We start from the raw sequence: 22375 nt of genomic DNA, 5'->3' as shown, positions 1-22375 counted from the left end.
CCCCCCCCCCCCCCCCACACACACACATACACACACACACACACACACACACACATACACATACCCACACACACACGTATTTCAGGGTCCTGTGTGTCTGTGTGTCTGTGTGTCTCTTGGGTTGTGTGAGTGTGTATCCCTTTGTATTTCCTGTGTGGGAGCAATAATCTGCGGGCACAGTCTTATTACAGATCCACAGTATACTGTGCACAAAACTCTTCAAGTGTACACACACACACACACACACACACACACACACAATCAAACACATTCGGACAACCCCACGCACGCACCCAGGGGGCATTCCGCCAATAGAAGGTATTGAGAAGTGTAGAGAGAATCCACTTAGGCAGACAGAGATGGAGAGCCCACTAGCTCTGCAAACGCACATCGGACCTTTCTCCTGCCGTACATATTTATGAGGAATCCTCTCGTTCTTACTGATTAGGTTACTCAGCCTGCAAGGCTCCTTGGGGATTGAATGTGTGTGTGTGTGTGTGTGTGTGTGTGTGTGTGTGTGTGTGTGTGTGTGTGTGTGTATGTATGTGTGAGTGTGTGTGTTCATGCGTGGGATACATTTTCTGCTCTTTTAATTTTTCACCTTTGTAGCAAAACCAAAACAGGTATTGTTGTTTTATTACAACTTGTGTTGATGTGATGATATTGGTATTGCTCCAACACCCACCACCACTACACCATCACCCCCACCATCAGCACCACCTCCTCCACCATCACCATCAACACTCCCTCCGCCACCAGCATTACCCCTACCGCCACCACCATCGCCAATAAAACCTCAAAGCACAACACTGTTATGCCTATACCCGGGAGTACACTACAGCTGCATAGAGCCTTTTTGATGAGCACACTCATAGCAGCCATGCATTATTGATACATGGATTACAGGACCAATAGACAACAGATGTTTTAATGTTTTAAGTGCAATTTACCACGATTTATCTCTGCCGTTTCATTAGTTTGCATAATTAAATATTTAAAAGTTGTTTTATATATAAACTCCAATTTATGAACTACAGTTGTAGTTTTGCCTTGATTGTCTCCCCCCCCCCCCCCCCCCATGTAGGTTTATGTACGTTTAAAGTGTGAGTAACAGTTGGCTTTGTAACAAAAAACCACCATGAATTGGATAATTCAGAATTGTGTGTGTGATAACATCTATTGCAGTAGCTGTTAACGCTTCGTAGAGAAAAGCCATAAAAACAATATTGTTCTTCTGATTTGTTCGAGTTCCAGTTAGAAGGATGCGTTTCATTACAGGGCTATTCTTAAAGTAATCGATAACAGAAACCAATGGGAATCTGGGCTTTCATCCAAATGAATCCCATGCTTTTCTTTAGAGCCATTAACGTGGACTTCTGTAAGCCTTGGGATATTACAAATGGTTCAATGGTAAACATTGATCCGTCCTCTCTTGAGGATTACCGAAGGAATGGGTCAACTAGTCCGGTGGCCACCCGGTGATGCTGCTGACGTCACCCTCTTGACATCAGCAGCTGGCCTCAGCATCCGGAAGCGCTCCGCTTAAATATCAGCCGCGGCATCACGGGCTGGTGTGTGGTCGCGTCTTGCAGTGCACAGCGCCCCGACGGAGAGGAGTGGACCGCTTTACGCACCAATACGCACTGCATCCCTTTGGTTCTCCAGAAACTTTAGCAAGGGTGTGAAGGTTCACAGGACAGCACTGGGCGCTGGGTTTGGTGTTCAGAGATGACCAACGACACCGTTCTGCTGCCGGAAGACTATGAGATCAACGCCTCCGAGCAGCTCAGCCCCCTGGCGCTGGTCCTCCACAACCACAGCGCGTTCCCGCCGCTGAACCTGCAGTCCAGCTCCCTGGTCACCTCGGCCACCATGTTCGCGGTGGGGCTCCTGGGGAACGTCATAGCCATCGTGGTGTTGTGTATCTCCAAGAAAGAGCAGAAGGAGACCATCTTCTACACGCTGGTGTGCGGCATGGCCGTCACCGACCTGCTGGGGACGTGCTTCACCAGCCCGGTGGTGATCGCCACCTACGTGGCCGGACGGTGGCCGGGCGGGGTCCTGCTGTGCGACTACTTCTCCTTCTCCATGCTGTTCTTCGGCTCGGCCGGGATGTCCATCATGTGCGCAATGGCGGTGGAGCGCTACCTGGCCATCAGCCACGCGTACTTCTACTCGCAGCACATAGACCGCTCCATGGCGCGCCTCGCGCTCATCGCCATCTACCTGGCCAACATCACGCTGTGCGTCATGCCCAGTTTCGGGTTTGGAAGGCACGTCCGTCACTACCCGGGGACTTGGTGTTTTCTGGACTGGAGGGCGACGGATCCACTGGGTGCGTCTTACTCATTTCTCTACGGCGGCGTAATGTTGGTTTTAATCGCCGTGACCGTTTTGTGCAATTATGCCGTATGCAGGTCGCTGGTGGGGATGAACCAGAGGTACACAAGGACAGTCAAGACGGAGGCGTCCAGGCGCAGCGGGGCGCGGCGCCGCTTCCCCCGCATGCCATCGGTCACCTCCGCGGCGGAGATGCAGATGCTCTGGCTTCTTATCCTGATGACGATTGTATTCCTGGTCTGTTCCATTCCCTTTGTGGTAAGTCCATCTAACGAAAAATACTGTATAAAAGTGTGCCAAAATGCCTTATTTATTCTTGTGCATAAAGCCCCCTCGCATAAATACACCTTTTATTCCCACTATCTGTTGGCTGACTTCTCTGTCTGTTACTGTCTTCCAGGTGCGCATCTTTGTGAACCAGCTATACGGTCATGCTTATATCTCCGAGGCAGGGAGTGATCTGCTGGCGATCCGCTTTGCCTCATTCAACCCTATTCTAGACCCATGGGTGTACATTCTATGCCGAAAGAACTTGCTGGTGAAGGGCTGTGAGAGGTTGAAGCGGACAGTGGGACATGTCAAGGAGGACCGCGGCCACTCGGTGGGCTGGGTGGGACAGAACTCGCCCCAGTTGTTTGACCACAGCAACGACACCAGCTACGCGTCATTACGCACGGCATTACGCACGGCCAAGGTTCGGAAGCCCGTGGAGGACCAGGCGTCTGACGACAGAGGAACCTCCTTCACCGACTTCACCACCAGGCAGGCTTGGGACTACGACACCGCCCGGGCCGACTACCATCCGTTCAGTGTGGAGCATTCAGCCGTGATCTCCGTGGAGGGAGAGATGGCGGCAGCAATGGTTCCCAAACCCACACTGTCGGCCCCTGACGATCGCAGCGGGGGGGCGCTACAGGCCGTGTGCTCCGTGGAGTCCCTCCATCAGTGCGCGCTCACGAGGAAAGTGGACATCGTCACGTGCACCTTCAGCACTCCCAGCTCCACTCTGTCGGCCAAATGCATTTAACAAGGGCCCCTGGTATCATCACTATAAACAGGCCTATAGCAGTATGGGATCGGTTATAGGACACACATGAACTTCCCTTTACCGAGTGGTAGGAATAGTTTTACAATATACCCTATGGGTACCTACAGAATGCATGCATATTTGTTATTATGCATTATAGCACAATATAGCAAGATATATTCACTGAGTGAATCCAGGTGTCATTGTTTTTCTGAGATGGTTGTTGTGTATCTGTGTAGGCATACTGGTCTGCTGCTACTCCGCTCACCAGGGCTCGGGTCTGCGGGGTTCTGTGTTGGAAAATAAAAAATGTTCCGTATGAAGTTAATATTTATGGTTTTGCCTACTGGTTGGTATTTTGGAAACGGGAGCACTGAAGGAACTGAATATAAATATGAAAATATATTTATTATGAATATAAAAAGGTTAAGGAAAATTAAAAAGAAAATTAAAAGGCCAGTATTAGGCCTAGCCTACATGTTTGTTATGTTCATGATGATAATCACTATGATGTGTTTGTTTAATTGTGTGCAATAAAAAGCAACCAGAAACCAATTATGTAGATCTGACTAACCCATATTCCGCTAACGAACTATTATCAAAAAGTCGATATGGAATTTTTCTTTGCTTCACAATCCTGTATTTTCTACATGATCACATTTATAATCCAGTGCAGTTGCTGTGTTTTCCTTAATAATCTCGTCGTCTGCAACAGGTCAGGATTGCAGCTCATTTGAAGTTAGGACACGACGCCCTCTTCCGTCGATTATAATGTCTGCATTAACCATGTTCAGCCACAAGGTGGCCCTCCAACATAGCAGAGGGTCATTCCCACAAAATAGCACAGGCAGTTACATGTGTTTTGTTTTGACTAATCATTAACTCTATGAAACGTCCAATTATGTCAAACATAAAACATAACGGATATATACATGCATATACATGCAAATATATATTGCATATACATGCAAATAAACATGATGTTAATAATAATCACAGACATTATGATAATATTCAAATATTAGGACGCAATAGCACAGGTTATCATGAATCTGTGGGGGAAAAAGCTGGATACATAATACCGTACAGGGCTAATAATGTTAAGTGCTCTTCAGAAACTTTATTCAACATAAATGCATCACAGAAAACGTATACCCGGGACAGACAGTATTGTTAACCAAGTTCCTCAATGCTACTTGGTTTTGAATGGTAGACAAGCTAAGACAGTTAGATCTTTGAGGGAAATGCCTTGGATCAATGAGGTACATTAATCTACATGAAATTAAGCAAACCAATCTGAATACTAGGACTCTATATCCATTATTCAGCCCACATATATCTTATGTATGTTGGTGTCAAGTTGTTGAACTTTGAAAACGAGAGGATCCCAAACCAACAAACCGGGGGCTGACCCTCATGCTGTCGTTCGGACCCTCGGGACCGAAGGACTAGTATTTTCACACTGGTAGCATTTGCTTCCATTTCTAAATGCTATTCATATATATACACCGTATATATAAACACACCTGAGGTATTCCAATACAGAAATTATAATATAACAAATAAATTAGTGTTAACGAAATATGTCGTGAACAGCGCTTGGTCTTATTTGATCAGGTTTATTGGTTGGACCACTTTCCTCCACTTGGTTCTGTCAGGACCCCTGGAGCCGGGTCAGGAGGGGGTCTGACTGAACGACGGCTCATGACGTCGGAGTCGGAGTCCCGGCGGTGTGGGTTGGGGCTTCAGGCGCAGAGGCTCTGTCAGTCCCGGTCTGTCTGCGTGTCTGTCTATGTGTGTTTTAAATGGACTGGTCTATCTCTGTAGGTACACCTCCTTGGTTTGGGTCCGGTACAACTTGGACCTAGGCTGACCTCCGGGGAGTTGATGTGTTGAACAGCCACTTTTATATATATATAAAGTAACCAAAAACAACAAGGCTGATACGATCTTGGTAATAAATAGTTGTGGTTCATAGACAAAGCTCTCAGATGAAGCAGTAATAAATAAATAACTTATAAGAAATAAATATATGTTGTACTATACAGTAATGCAGGAGGATGCATAGCATCCATTGTGTTGAGTTCACTTGATCATAAAAATGTTTAGGGGGTATTGTGTGAAAAAAAAGGTATTCTTTCAACAATAATGGAGAATCAACATCTTTCGGACCACAGTCTTCTCTTCTCTTAGAGATACAGAATATAAACATTTAAAATACTTATAGCACAAGAGGGTGAACCCATGGAAAACAGCTTTTGGATCCTCCTTTCTCGTGTACGACTATAAATCATATTCCCTTTATGAGTGTTTCATGAGTAATGCTGGCTTATACGAGGCGCCGTTTGTTCAGTTTGTAAAAACAATCCTTGGAATAGAGAGAGAGAATATACAGTAAGTCGATGCTTTCGTTCCTGGAACACTCCCCCCCCCCCTTTGGTCTTTGATCTTCCAACTCTTGCTCTCCCCTGACGAGAGCCACCCAGAGCTCTCCTTCCCCAGGAAGACCCCTCCCTGAGGGGGCAGCGAGCGTCCACCATAACTTCCTCCTGCTGTCCTCTCCTTATAAGGGGGGAACCCTGCTCCATGTACTGAGGTGCTGCTGTACTGGGCCCCTCTGTCCCCCTACGGCCGACGGGCCCCTGGGGCCCGCCTGGAACCTGCAGCGCGGCGTGGCGTTTCTACCGCTCGCTGTATCTCCATTCATGTAATGAGTAATGGCCGGCAGTAGACTCTACTGTTGTTGTTGTTGCCGTTGATGTTGTAGTGTCCTCTACTTGCCCTCTGCAGGAACGCGTCCTCCCAGCCTCACTCAGCCCATGCACATGCAGCTGGCGGCCGACAGGGAGGTGATGGTCCTCCAGGTGGTCTGGGCGTCCATGAAGGAGACGGGCTCGTAGCGGTCGGGGCGGCAGCAGGGCTGGCCGCTGACCTTGCGTGCAGTGTGGCGTGGCAACGAGCCGTTCTGCAGCAGCGCCTTCAGCGCCAGGTCGTAGTTGGTGCGGGACGACTGGCATGAGCCCACGCAGAACTTGAAGAGGACGATCTCGTCCGAGTCGAAGCCCAGGCCCAGGTCCCGCACCTTCATCTCCCGTTTCTCCACGCGGCAGTCCCGGCTGCTCTGCTTGGGCGTGTGGCTGGGTTTGCCCCGCCCCCGGCCCCTCTCACTGCGCCCCTTCTCCCTCTCGCCCTCGTTCTCCTTCTTCCGTCTCTTCTTCTTCTTGGGCGTGCCATGGGGCGGGGGCTCCGAGGTCTCGGAGGAGCGCGGGAAGCGGCCCGCCCACCGGCGGCTGGGGTGGTCGTCAGCCTCGTCCGCCACGTACGGATCTGAGGAGGAGAGGAGGAGGAGGACGTGAGGAGAGGAGGAGGAGGACATGAGGAGAGGAGGAGGAGGACATGAGGAGAGGAGGAGGAGGACATGAGGAGAGGAGGAGGAGGACATGACGAGATAAAGTTTAGATAAAGTCAAATACGTTTTGGTACGAGGCTAGAGCTCAACTGTCTATGTCCTATGTGCCCTGTGTGTGTGTGTATGTGTGTATATGTGTGTGTGTGTATGTGTGTGTTTGTGTGCGTGTGTGTGTCTGTGTGTGTCTGTTTGTGTGTGTACCGTGGAGCGTGTGCCAGGTGGGGTAGGGGTCACCGTCGTCTTCCGGTTCTTCCTCCACCACCGCTGGCAGCGGGACAGGAAGCTCCCTCTCCTCCTGGCTCCCCCCCAGGCCCAGGGCCCGGCCAGGGTCTGGCCCCTCTCCGGGGTCCGCGCGGTCAGGCCCCGTACCGGCTCCTCCCACTAGGGGCAGCAGAGAGACCACCACCCACAGCAGCACCTTTAGAGTGGAGTTGGAATGTTTTACGTGTAAGCGGCCAACTGCAGAAACATTTTGTGCGCTGATTGAGTTTCCTTTGTTGTCAACGAGAGGCGGCAAATGCGCTGGCGGTTGGAGGTGAGGGTATGTTGCAATGCGCCAACTCAGAGGAAAGCCTCCGGCACTGTGGTCGGTTCACTGGCTAATTGCACAGCAGGAAAAGTCTAAGCCTCCATTTGTTTTTGGAACGTAAAGCCTGGGATTTTCACAGAATTAGAGCTTATTAAAAATGTAAAGGAGGGAATAATTGATCTGTTTGGGAGCAGAATCTGGAAACCTCATGCGTAGGACAAAGCAAGAGGCGCTCTCTTTTAACAGAATATAAAAACGTCAGCCAAACAAACACACACACACACAGACACACACACACATACACACACATACACACACACACAGGACAGACACATGAATAAAACAGGGATAAACAGGGCCAGACAGAGCAAGAGATTGACATTCAGACAGACGGATAGAAACAAAGAGAAAGTGAAGGACAGACAGAGAGACAGATAAATAAAGCATCACAAACCTTGGCACTGTGCGACATGAGGGAGGACATTGCTCGTCTATCCCTCCTCCACATCCTCCATCTGGCCACACCTGAGTCAAGAGTAGAAGGGGGAGCAAGAGAGGATGAGAAAGATAGAGAGAGAGAGAGAGAGAGAGAGAGAGAGAGAGAGAGAGAGAGAGAGAGAGAGAGAGAGAAGATAAGCAAAAAGGTGAGCCAGGACTCAGTCAACCTTTCCCCTTTCCATGGCAGCGGCTCTGAATGCACTAACATAAACTAAGGGCAGGTAAATGCGGGCGATAGGGTTATCTGTGAACTAACAATAGTTGGTATACTGTAGGGAAAAAATAATAAAAGCAGGCCCTGGGGGCCCCTGAAGAAACCCACATGTCACATAAATCACGTCCACAATGCCAGAGGACAGCGTGTTTATTGTTGTTGCACTAAAGGCCAGTGTGTGTTGCCAGCTAGGGTGGCTCGTTTTGGCTTGCTTCAGAGACAGGGGCTCAAAGACTCCCCCACCTCCTCACCCAACACCCACCCACGCCCCTGATATACCTGTCAAAGGTATTCTTTCTGGGCAATCCCTGCGATAGAGAAACAAAGGCAATCTCTTTGAGAGAGAGAGAGAGAGAGAGAGAGAGAGAGAGAGAGAGACAGACAGAGAGAGAGAGCACTTCGCGGAGGTCCCCCACTGAAACCCGCGAAGATACAGCAAGAGAGATAAGGCGCGTTATAGATGGAGGTGGATGTTTATATACGTGCTGCGTGGATGCTTGTGTTGGCTGCAATGCTCCACACACAGACACACACACACACACACACACACACACACACACACACACACACACACACACACACACACACAACCTGGGGCCATCTGAGTTTATGCTCTGTCCCCAGAGATAAACTGGCCAGAGGTCAGCAAGTTGGTTCCCGCTATAGCCGCCACAGTAGCAGTTAGCGCTAGTTATCATACATTGAGGATCATGGAATCGCTCTGCGATGGAAGACCTTGGCTGCAGGGGTGCTGAACATTTTCACAAGTTGAAAAGTTCAAAGTTCCCAGGAAAAACAAAACACTAAGCAAGTGAGATTCCATGAGCGTGTCAAATCTATCTTAGACTTAAGTAAACAGCTATCAATACATCATGAGATTGTTCCGAAGTACACAAATAAAGGATTCCCGTATTCTGATTAAATCGTTTTCTCAAAGCCGCACTCTGCCTTCAACTCGCTCCTTTCTGATCCTGTGCAATGTGAACGCATGAAACACAAAGCGTACAATGAAGGCGCTGTGATCTGATGTGATAGAGCTTACGGCCACACATCAACCCCCACCTGTTACCTCCAGATAGCGCCGATAACGCTGCGATGGCAGTGAAAGCCTATGGAGGAACACATCAGTGTGTGTAATGTAAGCATCGGTGGTGGAGATATAGATGTGGAGTGTGGCAGTGAGATACCTTCTGTACAACACGTCGAAGGTAACACCAGCATGGAAACATATCTTCACTCATCATGTTTGGTCTTTTCTTTGAACTCAGTTTAAAGAAATTGTTTTTGACAATTTTTTACAGTTAATTTACCGTTTTCAGTCACCTACACACACACCTCAGGGGTGAGAACATTTGGAGAGAGAGAGTGGCACAAGTAAGACAAAGTAACAAAAATGCAGAAAAGAGAAGAGTGTATTTCAGATGGAGGGACCAGTAACTGATCCCGTCAGTGTCAGGAGTCCTTGGGTCTGTTATTGTGATCTGTTCACATGGAAATGAAAACAACTCAAACTCTGACTTGCACCACTACCAAGCACCGCCGCTGAAGCTAAACAAACTCCCCTCATTTACTTCAATTCACCACTTACACAAACAGGGACCAACCGGTTTCAGATACTGGTTCCTAAAGGGCAGGTAGGGGGGCAAGGTGTTACTGGCTCAGTACACCAGTGTACCTGAAGTGTACCTGGAGGTACACTGTGGACCCTCGGTAGGGGATCAAACCCAGTTCCTTTAAGCTGGGAGCCAAACACACAAGCCACTACACTCTCCGTCCAGAACCTGTTCTCCCTCTCTAACCTTACTGACAACAGCAACCAGCCGAGTGTGGGCGGTGTGAGGGGAGGTGGGGGGTCTCTCCTGTGGGGGGCCGGGCCCGGCGTTGCTCCGTGTCCTCCTAGCGCCGCAGCTGGCAGCTCTTAGCCCTCCTCCTCCAGACCGCTCGCTGAGGGCCCACACGGGGACGCCTGCCTGCTGCTTACTTTCACCCCGGCGCTCTGGAGCTGTTTACAGCCCGGCGCCTCCAGCTCCTCAGCGAGGAGCAGCAGGAGGGGGCGGGGGAGGGGGGAGAGACGACCTGCAGACCTCAAGAGCTCCACAAGTCAACTGATGAGGGTAATAATGTGAGGAGGTGGGGGTGGTCGGGAAGTGGGTGCGTGGGTCGGTGGCCGGAGGGAACTCTTTGTCTCTACCTTTGCAGGCATCAGTGTGTGTGTCTGTGTGGGTGTTTGTGTGTGTGTGTGTGTCTGTGTGTTTGTGTGTGTGTGTGTGACTACATGTGGTTGTGCATGTGTGTGTGCGCATGCACAGATGTGTGGGCGCATAGGAGTAGGTGTGTGCATGTGTTTGTCTGTACATGCGTCTGTACATACGTGTGTGAGTACATGTGTGTGTGGTGCATTTGGGGAAACCTGCGTCACTGTGTGTGTGTTAATGCACGTCTGCATGCTCTGCACCTAGGCCAGGAGAGCAGCAGAGCATGTGTTTGTTCTTTGTGTGTTCCTGATTAAAGCCCTGGGTTGGTCCATCAGCCAGGCAGCGCACTGCTAGCAGCGCCGTGCAGGCCCTGTCCACTGATGAGCGCGCTACACTCCCCGTCCAGTGGTTAGCGCGCTTCACTCTCCGTCCAGTGGTTAGCGCGCTACACTCCCCGTCCACTGGTAAGCGCGCTACACTCTCCGTCCAGTGGTTAGCGCGCTACACTCCCCGTCCACTGGTAAGCGCGCTACACTCTCCGTCCAGTGGTTAGCGCGCTACACTCCCCTTCCAGCGGTTAGCGCGCTACACTCCCCGTCCAGCGGTTAGCGCGCTACACTCCCCGTCCAGCGGTTAGCGCGCTACACTCCCCGTCCAGCAGTTAGCGCACTTCACTCCCCGTCCAGCGGTTAGCGCGCTACACTCCCCGTCCAGCGGTTAGCGCGCTACACTCCCCTTTTGGTTCCGTCCCCAGGTAAACCTGTTTGGAGCCGACTTGTCCTTCTCCCCCTGCTCCTGCCCTCTCATCAATAGAGCACGCTGAACAACGGTTATTATCTGTGTCTGAGCTCTATATGACTCAGCGCTGCCTGGGTTACTTCCAACCACAATTGGGAGTTTTTTTTCTATGGATTTCAAACAAAGCTGGAAGGAAATAAAGGTCCTCCTCCTCTCATGGCCTAATTCTGCTTTTATCCAGAGCCACTCACAAACAAGGCAGAGAACAATCTACGCATAGCATCAGTACTGCAGGCCGTACACGAAGTCCAACTGCTGAACAGAGTATGAAAAACAACAACTTCTCTGCCTCTCTTGTATGCTACTCTCAAGATCACACCGTTGTGTCGTTTTTCTGTAACCCTGGTGTTATATGCTGCTTCCTTGACTAGGTTGCTCTTGAAAAGAAGGTTTTGATTTCAGTTCGGATCTCAAATGTCCGTCTCCCCCGGTTAAATCCAACTGAATAAAGTTCAAACCGGAGGAGGTTGATTCTGTAGCTCCTCGCCAGCTCTCCTCAATCCCTTTACAGTGTATCAGCCTGCATACAGCCTCTCCCCAGCAGCTCCTCTCCACACCAGGGCAGAACACCACCCCCCCATTCAACACTTCACCTCACCCCCCGTTTAATGATAGTATGAGACTCATATGAACATATTAACCACCTGGGCTCGGGCCCCTCAGGGGCCGGCGCAGCGGCCCCAGAGATAGGAGACTCCTCCGCTGCAGTCATGCGTTTCCAACGCCGTCTTGGGGCTATCCCGTTACCTCCTCCAGAGGACCACACGGCCCGGGCCCCTGCCGCCTGGATAGAGCACATGGAGGCCTCCTCCCACGGAGCCTCAATCTCTGCAGAGTCTTTACTGGTAATAGTCTCCCAGTGGAGCAGATTTGCTGGCTGTGTTTGTGATGTGCGGGTATCTGTGTGTGTGCGTAGGCGAGTTTGTTTTCTGTGTGTGTGTGTTTGAACATATGTCTGTGATTTGTATATGTGTTAATAATGATGAGGGTTAGTGTCCGTAGTGTGTGGGAAAAAAAGGTGTGAAAGTGAGCATGTTTAGTGTGTAAATGTGTGCAGGCATTTGAGTCTGTGTTCATGCATGCACAAGCACACTTTCTTATGTGTGTGAGCGTGTGTGTTTTCAAATGTTTTGTGTGTGTGTGTGTGTGTGCGTGTGTGTGTGTGTGCACGTGCGTAGGCAAGGTGATTTGACCCCCAGCCTTAACTTGTCATTGCCACGGCGGCGCCTGATTGCGGCCGGGAGAGGGAGAGAGAAACAGAGTACAGTAAATCACAGCTGGCTCAATAAAAGACACCTGCAGTGAAAGAGGAGACGACTGAGGGGGGGGGGAACGGATGGGAGGGCGGAGAGAGACCGAGAGAGCCGTGGGGAGGGAGGGACACGGGGAGAGAGAGACCCAGAGAGCCGTGGGGAGGGAGGGACACGGGGAGAGAGGGAGCGAGAGTGATGGAACACCAGGGGAGTCGTTGCCTGATGACTACCAGACCCAGCCGAGCGCAGGAAGGGCCTTGAGACGGGCCCCTGACTGTGATGTCGGCTCCCTAATATGTGGCCCTGGGCTGAGCGTTTATTGTCCAGACAAAAGGAGTGCCATACGGTGTGGAGAGCGCTGGGGCTGATCACCGGTCATGACTTGTTTGCTGCTGGTGTGCTCTGTGTTGAAATATGACCAAGGGCCCCCTGGGATGCAGGGCAGGGTCAGAAATAAAATAAAAGCCAACCCCTACCGTGGTGAATTTACGATCGTTCAAATTCAATTTTCCCGAATAAATCCCTCTTTGGGAATGTGTTTGTGCGCAGGTGTTGGGAGGAGTGCTCATCCAGACTGCTCGTGTGTCTGTCAGTTCTGTCACTGGAGGGTTGGGCCTATTTCAACTGTTTTCAGCAAAACAAACATGACTTTGATGTATTTGGTGACTACTGCTGAAGAAAAGGTGCACATTAAGTGGTTGGAATGTGTTGTCAATCCTAATAAACCACTGAAACAAAGAGTGTATTTGTTTCAAAACGTCTTCTTTTGTAATGAAACGCACCATGGGGCATGGCAGATGGACTGAGACAGCAGATGTTAGACAGAGCGATGGATACAAGTTGAACACTGGGACCCGGTGGGGCCTGATGAAAAGATCAAGGGCCTGGGAATGGAGTGGAAAACACAAAGATAGAAGGAGAATACAGTAGAGGAACAGGTACAGCTGTGTGTGTGGGAATGGCAGAGAAGAAAGATAGAAAGAGAGAGGGAGAGATATAGAAAGGCAGAACGAAAGAAAGAAAGAAACAAAGAGAGAGAAAAGAAAGAAAGAAAGAAAGAAAGAAAGAAAGAAAGAAAGAAAGAAAGAAAGAAAGAAAGAAAGAAAGAAAGAAAGAAAGAAAGAAAAGAGAGCAAGGAAGAAAAAAGTATATGTATAAAAATGGGGAAAAATATACAAGAAATTCATTGAAAAATAAAAGTAGAGTTTGAGGAACGGACGAGTTCCAAGAGAGAGAGAGAGTAGCAGGCGAAGGGCAGAAAGAGAGAGTGTGAAAGCAGAAGAGCGAGGCCAGCCAACCAGTAATCCCATAATCCCTAGCAGGCAGGCAGGCAGGATGTAATTGCTTGTTAGTGCCAGTTTCCTTTCCTCCTCTTTAGCGGGCCTGTCACCGATGGAGAACCACAGAGCTGTACGCCACAATGAGAAACAGATAGGAGGTGCAAGCACTCGCTTCAGGTGGTTACAGACCCCCCCCCCCCACACACACACACACACACACACACACAAACACACACACACTTTCTCTTCTTTCTTTCTTTCTCTGCTCTATTGCTCTTTTCAAGCAGCATATCCAGGGGGGGGGGGGGGGGGGGGGGGCAGGGAGGTACCCAAAGTGTGGACATTCAGCCCCTGGAGGGGAGGAGGCTGCCTGCGGGTTCCTCATTACTATTGTTTCCCTCCTCGCCAGAGTGAAGGAACGGCTGACAGGCTCCAGATTCTGGGCTTTCTGTCCAAGGCTTCCGCCCGGCTTCCAGGTCTTGTCAATATCATCCAGCCCAGACTGTGTTGACAGGTGCCACTCATCAAACCGAATGTGAAGAGGATTGATTTTCATGTGGAGGTGTGTTGATGGGGATCTTTTATTCAAAATTAATACAGAAATGTGTATTTATGTTAGCACAGCTGAAAACGGTTGAATAAAATTGTGAGTTTTCATCGAAAACATGAAGTAGACCCCAAACATTTCAAAGGATGTGTACATCAGCGCTGAAGTTCACTGTTAGCTCCTAGCCCTGAGCTAACCGTTAGCTCCTAGCCCTGGTCTTCTTCCCCAGGTAGCCCGCCGAGGAAACCTGCCTAATGAGCCCCTTCCACAGCGTTAAAGGGGAGAGGGTTTTGGTGGAGTTCAGCGCCTTTGAAGTGTGAGAGCGGTCGGGATTAGCACCTCAGCACATGCAGACCAGAGTGCACCGACTGAGGCAGTGAGGTCGGACGTGAGAGAGAGTTAATGCACGCCATTAAACGCCCGGGAACTAGGGGCCATAAATTAGACGTTTCAAGAACACGTTAAAAAATTTCTGTGAACAACAGGTTAACCTTTCGTTAACTCAGACCGCGTTTCTACAGTTGGGAAATGACGTAGTCAGTAAAAAAGAGGGCTGCTGTAGAAGTAGTCAGACAAATCGCAAATTAATACTTCCTCGTAGCGTTATTGCAGGCATGCCAAGATATAAATCACTCAATTGACATTAATGTGACGGTCTGAAGCAACAACAACAGAAAATCTGTTAGTCTTCGTTATTCTTACGAGACGTCCCCCCTTTAAGAAGCCGAAAAAAAAGAGCTTGTATCAGAACAAATCCAACGGGTTCATTCAGTTCCCTAAGCTAGCCCTAACTGAGGTCATCCCTATGTTCCCCAGGTCCTATGTTCCCCGGGTGCAAAGGGTTAGGGTCAGGTTTAGGGTTATGGTTATGGTTAGGGTTAGGGTGAGGGTTAAAGCGGACCCGGGGAACATAGGACCCGGGGAACATAGATACGCTCCCCCCTAACTAACACTGGTGTACTTATTATGTTCACTGTTTGATTCCTCAGCCTTGAAGCAAGGTATTTTATTCTAATTATTAAATTACATAAAACAGACTGCTTATAAACCGCAAAATTGAATTGTATTGTTTTTCATCAATCCATCATCATCATCATCATCATCATCAATAAATTCAAAGAAACGTTAAAGGAAAAAAGAGTGTATTCTGAGATGCGTTTCACAATTCTACTGTCATTCTTTAACTGGTAATAAAATACTTCAATTCATTCCTCAAAAGGTCACGTTTCCCACAGCAGAGGAACTTCTTTTATGTAACTCTTTTTTAATGCTTGAATGATTTATCAATGATTTTTGATGATTGAATGATAAATCAAACAACAATATTTGTTGTTTGATATATAAATAATAATTTACATCTATATATATATATGTTATATAAGTTATATATGCTGCAACATGACTATGCTGCGATTAAAAAAAAAAAACTTAAACAATGAATTAGAAACATGCTAAAGGCATGAGGTAAAAGCCAAACCTAACCTCCATATTGCTAACAGCATTCCTATCGTACCTCTGGAGATGCTGAAAGGCATCTTGTCTGTAATGTTAACCATGTGCCATCACCAGGAAGAAAATATCACTCATATCAGAATCCCAAGAAACATGTCACAAAACAGAGCTTTCTAATGCAAATAAGAATGTACATGAACCACCACTTCATGGTTCCTGGTTCTCAGCCTCAAAGACTTAAGTTACACATCACCGGTTCTAGTTTCTCACACTAGAAACAGTGAAAAAGAGAGAGAGAGAGAGAGAGTGATTCCCACTGTCCCTGGTTGATTATAACACTGGAATTCCAGGTTGATTAAGCTGGTTAGAGGAAGGCAGACAGACAAGAAGAGAAAGAGAAAGAGAGTGAGAGAGAGAGAGAGAGAGAGAGAAGGGGGGGAGAGAGAGTGCTTGGGTGATCTTCACCTTAAATGGGAACACATTTAGCAGAGCTGGAACAATAATCAGAGGGTGGGATTTCATTTGACAGCTTTAGTAAGGACAGCGACCCTTGAAACAATCCCAAACACGGCGGCGGAGAGAGAGAGAGGAGAGGTTAAGCTAGGAACGAGAGAGGGAGAGGAGATAAGGCATCCCTCACTCTTATTAGTTTCCTCATAACTCGCCCTCTAGTCTCATGCATACATTACTCACACGCCGTGGCTGTCACTGAGAGACGCACGCACACACACATAGCCATGTGCACACCACCACATGCATGTCCATCCACAGACTAAACGACCCACCCATAGACACTCTCGCTCCCTGGAAAAAATACAGATTTTCCCTTATTTGACGCAAACACACACAGACCTTTTATCACCCACTGTCACCCGCCGCCTGACACACACTTTCACCCTCATATCCTCCTCAATCTCCTCCGCAAAATCAAGCACATTCACCAGTCTTCACAAACCGCCATCAATGACACGTTGCGCACTTGACATCACTGACCCCTCACCCTCCCTCCCTCCATCCCCCCACACACCCACACACACCCACACACACACACACACACACACACACACACACACACACACACACACACACACACAATGCATTCATACCCCAACACAGTGGCCATTAGTGTGTCTTATGTCTGGGTTGGACCAACGCCCCTCCAAAGGGTCCCCCTGCTCCCCCGAGCCCCAGACCGGCTCTGCCTGTAATGACCTGGTCTGAAGGTTCAAAGCAGCACCCCCTTCACCCAGACATGATTAATGAATCTGACCTGCTAATTTTAGCTGAACACGGCTTATTGTGTTTCGGAAAAATAAAAAACCTTGCCGACACAAACACTTGACTACAACCGGGGGGCTAGTTAACATTCTTTTTGAGTACAAAAAAAACTAAACTAAAAAGCTTTTGTTGGGTTTGGTTTTGTGCTTAAAGGGAGATGTGGTGGCGATAAGAACAGGAGTTTATGTTTCATCAGTGTTTCCAGTAAAGCATTAACTGCTACTTTGTTCTAAAATCTAAAAGTTGTTTGAAGTTTGAAGAAGCCAATGAAAAAAAAAGGAAGAAATCCCAACAACATGAAAATGATGATTAGTCATTTACTATTAGAGGAACAATTCCAACAGGCCCGCAGACAACATGAGAAACTACAAAAAGCTTCGGCTCGGGACAGCAGAACAAGCATGGGAAGCATTTGTCTGAAGGAATACATCTAACAAATCTGGAATTCCTTGTTGTCAGATCATGCCTGCTTCAGTTTGCCCTGGAGGAATTACTTAGGGTCAGCGCGTTCCCTAATCACTTCCAGATTGGACTTACCCTGTGGCACGACTTCACGTTGCATAATCAATCTCTCTTCCCTCCTCCCGCTAGCTCCCATCGAGGGGGGCTGGACAATCAGAGACGTTACGCAGTGAAGACAGAAGCAGGGCCCTGCGCTGTTCTGCTGACGGCTCGCACCCCTCGGAGCCGACTAGGTTCCACGCTGCGTAAGTCCTCCACCTCACGGTGGACGGCCTCCACCACCTCTGCGCCTCAGGGCGGGGGGGGTCGGAGGGCTTCCTGCCGCTATGCGTGGAATAAGTTGCGATAGAGCGCGGCCCGGACCTCTCTCTCCCCGTAGTGACCCGCGTCCGTCACGGGCTGGGAACCCCCCAGAGGGCAGGGGGAAGCAACAGTTGGATACAGGTCACAAATTCTCCTGCAGACCAGGGTGTTTGTTTGACATTAGAGGTGTAGTGTATTCTTGGCTAATCGACCCCCCAGTGAGAAGGTCACTGGGTTTGATCCCCCCCCCCCTGTGTCCACAACCTACTACGAGGCACCCCCCCCCCCCCCCCCCCCCCCCCAGCACCTTGTTGCTGTGGAGCATCGGTGCTAGTACTACCCACTGTGCCTATCGACATTCACCTTAAGTCGCTTTGCATTGAATAGTGTGCTTACTAGTAAACAATACATTATTTGGAGATCAAGTTGCCTTGTGTGAGAGAAGATGAAGAGGGGGGGGGGGGATTAGTGATGGTGGGCTCAGAGGAGGCTCTCCGGGGTTCGTTTACTTGAGAGGTGTGGAGGTCGCCCGTGAGAGGGGGATCAGCGCAGCGGCGGGGGGATATTTACGATGCCGTGATAGCAACTCTGTGAGGGGGGCCACACAGCCTCGCTACACCCGACGTTTCTCCTCTAAATCCCCCTTCCTAGGACCGAGCAGTAAAACATTATGAGACAAAAATAATCCCCCTTTCTAAGCCTGTACCAAGCCATTTTTAAAAAAAGATATATATCAACAGCCGACATCCTTAAGAGGTTACATGTTTGCTGTGAGAATGCTGATACTTTTTACTGACTGTGACTTTTAGTGTGGTCCCCCTAGTAGGACGTATTTGGACAACATGACGACACTCGTGTCAATACAGAATAATAATACGATACGGGGACAGGACAACCGCTGCAGAACCTAGCGCCAACATGATAAGGAGATTAAGGCGACAACGCCAATAAACAAGATAACACGTTTTCCTAAAGCTGCGCGACAGTTTAAACACACCAGACCACACACTGGCAGCGGGCCGCTGGAGAAGGCACCGGACCGTCAACACACTGCCGACCCCCTGACCTTTGAACCCAGCAAGTAAAAGTAGTGGTGGCCCTGTCGAGGAGGTGAGAGATAACTACAGGAGGTGTAAAAAAAGGTCTGGAGACTCTGCCTCATGTGAGCCGACTGCTACAAACACCATCCAGGTGTTACGACAAAGGACTAGAAGCGGGTGCTTTGGTGTTTGGTCGTTAGCTAGAGCTAGCGTCGGCAGTGGAGGATGAGGTACAGCGTTTTGAAAAATTTCAACCAATGTCTTTTTAAAAGAGTTCTTACCGCTGAGCTCTGTCTCTGGCCTCAAATGCTAATAAGAGTGAGTGGGTTTGTTCTTCAGAGCATTAGGCTGGAGATGGGAACGAGCAGCGACTCAACAGCGGCCTAGAGTATAAGGAGGACACCGCGGTGGGGTGGGAACATCAACCAGCCTCCATGCCATGCGTGTTAATCATCCTGAGAGCCAGCCTGCTTGTTTACATGAATGCGTGCATTTTTCTCCTGTGACCCATGTGTGTCAGGCTTTAAGTGGCTGAGCAAGCGAGTGAAGCGAGTGATTTAGGTAACGGGTGATGATTGAGTGAGTGAGACAGAGATCCGTAGAGGAGTGTTTCATGGTGTGTGTGTGTGTGTGTGTGTGTGTGTGTGTGCATGTGAGATGGTATCAGGAGGTGACATGGAAGTGGATTCAGTGGCATATTCTTATTGAGGTTGAGGTAGCCCAAACCATATAGCAAACTAATTTGGTTATATTTGACCAACAATTTTGTTTATCACCAGTGATCTGAGATTCCAATAAAACATAAGTTTAACGTCACAAGCATAGAGAACCCTTTGTATTATCTCGTTTTTTATGCATCCAACAATTTAAATTATTCCAATATTTTGCCTGAATATAACCATCAGTGTTTTTGCAGAATAATACTTAACTTGCTTCTGAAACCTACACAGACTTGGCCTGATAACCTCCGGCTGAATAATCAAACAAATAGCTCCAATATCCATTTCATTGTTTACAGCACACATAAGACCAGGCCATGACCGATGTCGACCTGGTGTCCTACTTCCACAGCAGCTTGTAAGATAAAACAAAACAAAACCCAACAAACCAGATACATGAAGTACAAGAATACCGTGTGTAGGCCTATACACGTTATACTAGGTTACAACCTACTAATCCTACTTAATTACTACAAAAAATGTTTTCAATAATTAGTTCACAATATAGGATTCCATGTGCGTCACACAGGCAGAAAGCGGGAATAGTTACACACTAACTATACATAAAAATCGACCATGAAAAAAAAATGTAGGAGAGAATAAGATTGTATTTAACTCCCACCCCTCATCTCTCTGATCTACCCGTCCTGTGTGACAATAATGTAAACGAAAAATGAACTCTCTTTACGCACATGTCTAGTAGCCACCTTTCCCTACATAACAGAATACAACCAACTTGTGGGCTAGCTTGTGTTTATGAAGTAGAAGATGACACACACATAGCCTATAATGACACATGAATGGGAGGGGTTGTGTTTTGGGTTAGGCTATATAAACTTTCAAAACATTTAATTTAGACCGAGCGGGACAGATACGGCCAATATGTGACCTTTTGGTGAAGGGGATAAACACGGAGGACGAGCAGAAGTACAATATATCCTCATATATCCTCATATATCCTCATATATATATATATATATATATATATATATATTCCATTTTAGTGTTTTTTTCTGCGTGTTGACAGCATGGCAAAACTCCGTATAGTGGTGCCACGACGACGGGAGGTACGACACATCAGTGCCTTCTTACCTTCACCAACCTGTTGAGTCTTGCCGCCGTCGTTTTGCATGATTGAGGACCAACAGCGCTGAGCTCACAACATGTGTCCCGGTAAAGTCATCCCGAGGTCGGACACCGTGAGCAGAGATCATGTGGTCGGCTGAGCCCACACGGCTCCACTCGGCGCGCTCCTCACCTAATGTTCAAAACACCGAAACGCATCCGATGCGATCCGCAAGAAAAACTTCAACATGAAGTTGGTTTAAAAAAACAACAATAACTTCTCCAAAGTCTCCCACTGTGAAACATTTAAACACCCATGCAACAAGCCTTCACGCAGGTCGTCCACTGCGCAAACACGCACATCTCCAAGTGTCCACTTGTCGTCTTTCTGTGAGCTATTTGGGCTGATCGGGACGAGGATATCCAGTGATCCGGGGACTCCGCCGCTCCGGTGTCGTACCGGGAGTGTAGGACAGAGGTACTGAACAATGCAGGACTAGAGGCTGTATGCGTAGAGAGCGAACAGCCGCGCTGACAGTCAGGGAGTGAAACCAGAGCACGCCGCCACTGGTGAGACTGCTGTGATTTCTTCTCCCCATCCACAGAGCTCAGAGGTCTGTCTGTTAGTGGGGAGGAAGTGCGATTGTCATGCTGTCAGTTTTTGCCGCTCTGAAAATGAGTTGAGGAATCGGTGGAGGAATCTGGTAGTGTTTAAACGATTGGGAACCTCTCTCTCTCTCTCTCTCTCTCTCTCTCTCTCTCTCTCTCTCTCTCTCTCTCTCTCTCTCACTGTATACATAATGCACATTCATACATTTGGAGTCTTACTGCATTCCACTTGTAGGCACACACACATTGTCTCACGCATATGTTTTGCACACACTTATTGAGCGTGTTCACACACACACACACACACAGACACACACACACACACACACACACACACACACACTCACACACACACACACACACACACCCACACCCAGCCGACACAATCACTTAACACACATATGCACCCTCATGCTCGGTGCCACCCTGGTTGGTGTTTGCACAGTCATCCCCCGGCCACTGCAGGCGTCGCCAAGTGTGCCGTCAAGAACAGCTGAAGGGTTGACAGGAGGGAGACGAGGAACAACAAGGAGCTGCCAGGGATTCCTCCAACACACACCCCACCCCCACCCCACCCCCGGACATAGGTGCACAGACTCGCCCAGTCTCAGGCTCCTGTGTGCCGTCGACCAGCGAGCGGGAATTCCCGTTGCTCTCTCTCTCTGTCTGTCTCTCTCTCTCTCTGTCTCTGTCTCTGTCTCTGCCTCTCTCTCTCTCTCTCTCTCTCTCTCTCTCTCTCGCTCTCTCTCTCGCTCTCTCTCTCTCTCTGTTTCTCTCTATCTCTGTCTCTCTCTATGTCTATCTCTGTCTCTGTCTCTGTCTGTCTCTCTGTCTCTCTCTCCGTCTCTCTCTCTTGCCCTCTCTCTCTCTCTCTCTCTCTCTCTCTCTCTCTCTCTCTCTCTCTCTTCCGCCCACTCTGTGCACTGCTCCCCAGGCATGGCACCCCTCCTCCAAACACCGCCGCCCCCTCCCCCTTGCCAACCCTACTGCCATCACAACACAGAAGGAAGGGCCCTGGTGCGGAGGCCCTCAGGCTGCTGGCACTCCCAGCAGGGCAAACAGTGAGGCCCCGCGCAGCACAAAGGACTGCTGGGCAAACAGCACTGCCGCTAACCTGGCTTTCTCTCTCTCTCTCCTGTGACAGGGGCAGGTCTCTCGCCCTCTCTCTCTGGTGGCACCGCAGACAGGGAGGAGGGAGGGTCTTTCTTAGGTGTCTGTGGGGGCGACACCACCTTCTCTCTATAAATAGATCAACCATGCATGCACACACACACACACACACACACACACACACACACAGACACACACACACAAACACACACACACACACACAAACACACACACACACACAAGCACA

The 22375-nt window shown here is 49.0% G+C and overlaps 2 protein-coding genes across 2 annotated transcripts; one reads left to right on the top strand and one right to left on the bottom strand.

Annotated features, from left to right (window-relative positions):
* Positions 1-1728: 1728 nt before the first annotated feature.
* ptger4c (prostaglandin E receptor 4 (subtype EP4) c) lies at positions 1729-3367 on the top strand (the record flags this gene model as incomplete). The annotated part of the gene is made up of 2 exons (XM_079750207.1): positions 1729-2598; positions 2741-3367. The coding sequence occupies 2 exons, from the start codon at positions 1729-1731 to the stop codon at positions 3365-3367; spliced, it is 1497 nt and encodes a 498-aa protein (XP_079606333.1).
* Positions 3368-4544: 1177 nt separating this feature from the next.
* LOC307086488 (uncharacterized protein) lies at positions 4545-21000 on the bottom strand. Its single transcript, XM_079751715.1, has 4 exons — positions 20437-21000; positions 7760-7830; positions 6978-7194; positions 4545-6694 (listed from the first exon to the last, which is right to left on the bottom strand). The coding sequence occupies exons 1-4, from the start codon at positions 20474-20476 to the stop codon at positions 6180-6182; spliced, it is 843 nt and encodes a 280-aa protein (XP_079607841.1). The 5' UTR covers positions 20477-21000; the 3' UTR covers positions 4545-6179.
* Positions 21001-22375: the final 1375 nt, after the last annotated feature.

This window comes from Pollachius pollachius, assembly GCF_949987615.1.
Source record: "Pollachius pollachius genome assembly, chromosome: 14".
Lineage (NCBI taxonomy): Eukaryota > Metazoa > Chordata > Actinopteri > Gadiformes > Gadidae > Pollachius > Pollachius pollachius.
This window is presented reverse-complemented; position numbering and strand designations above follow the sequence as displayed.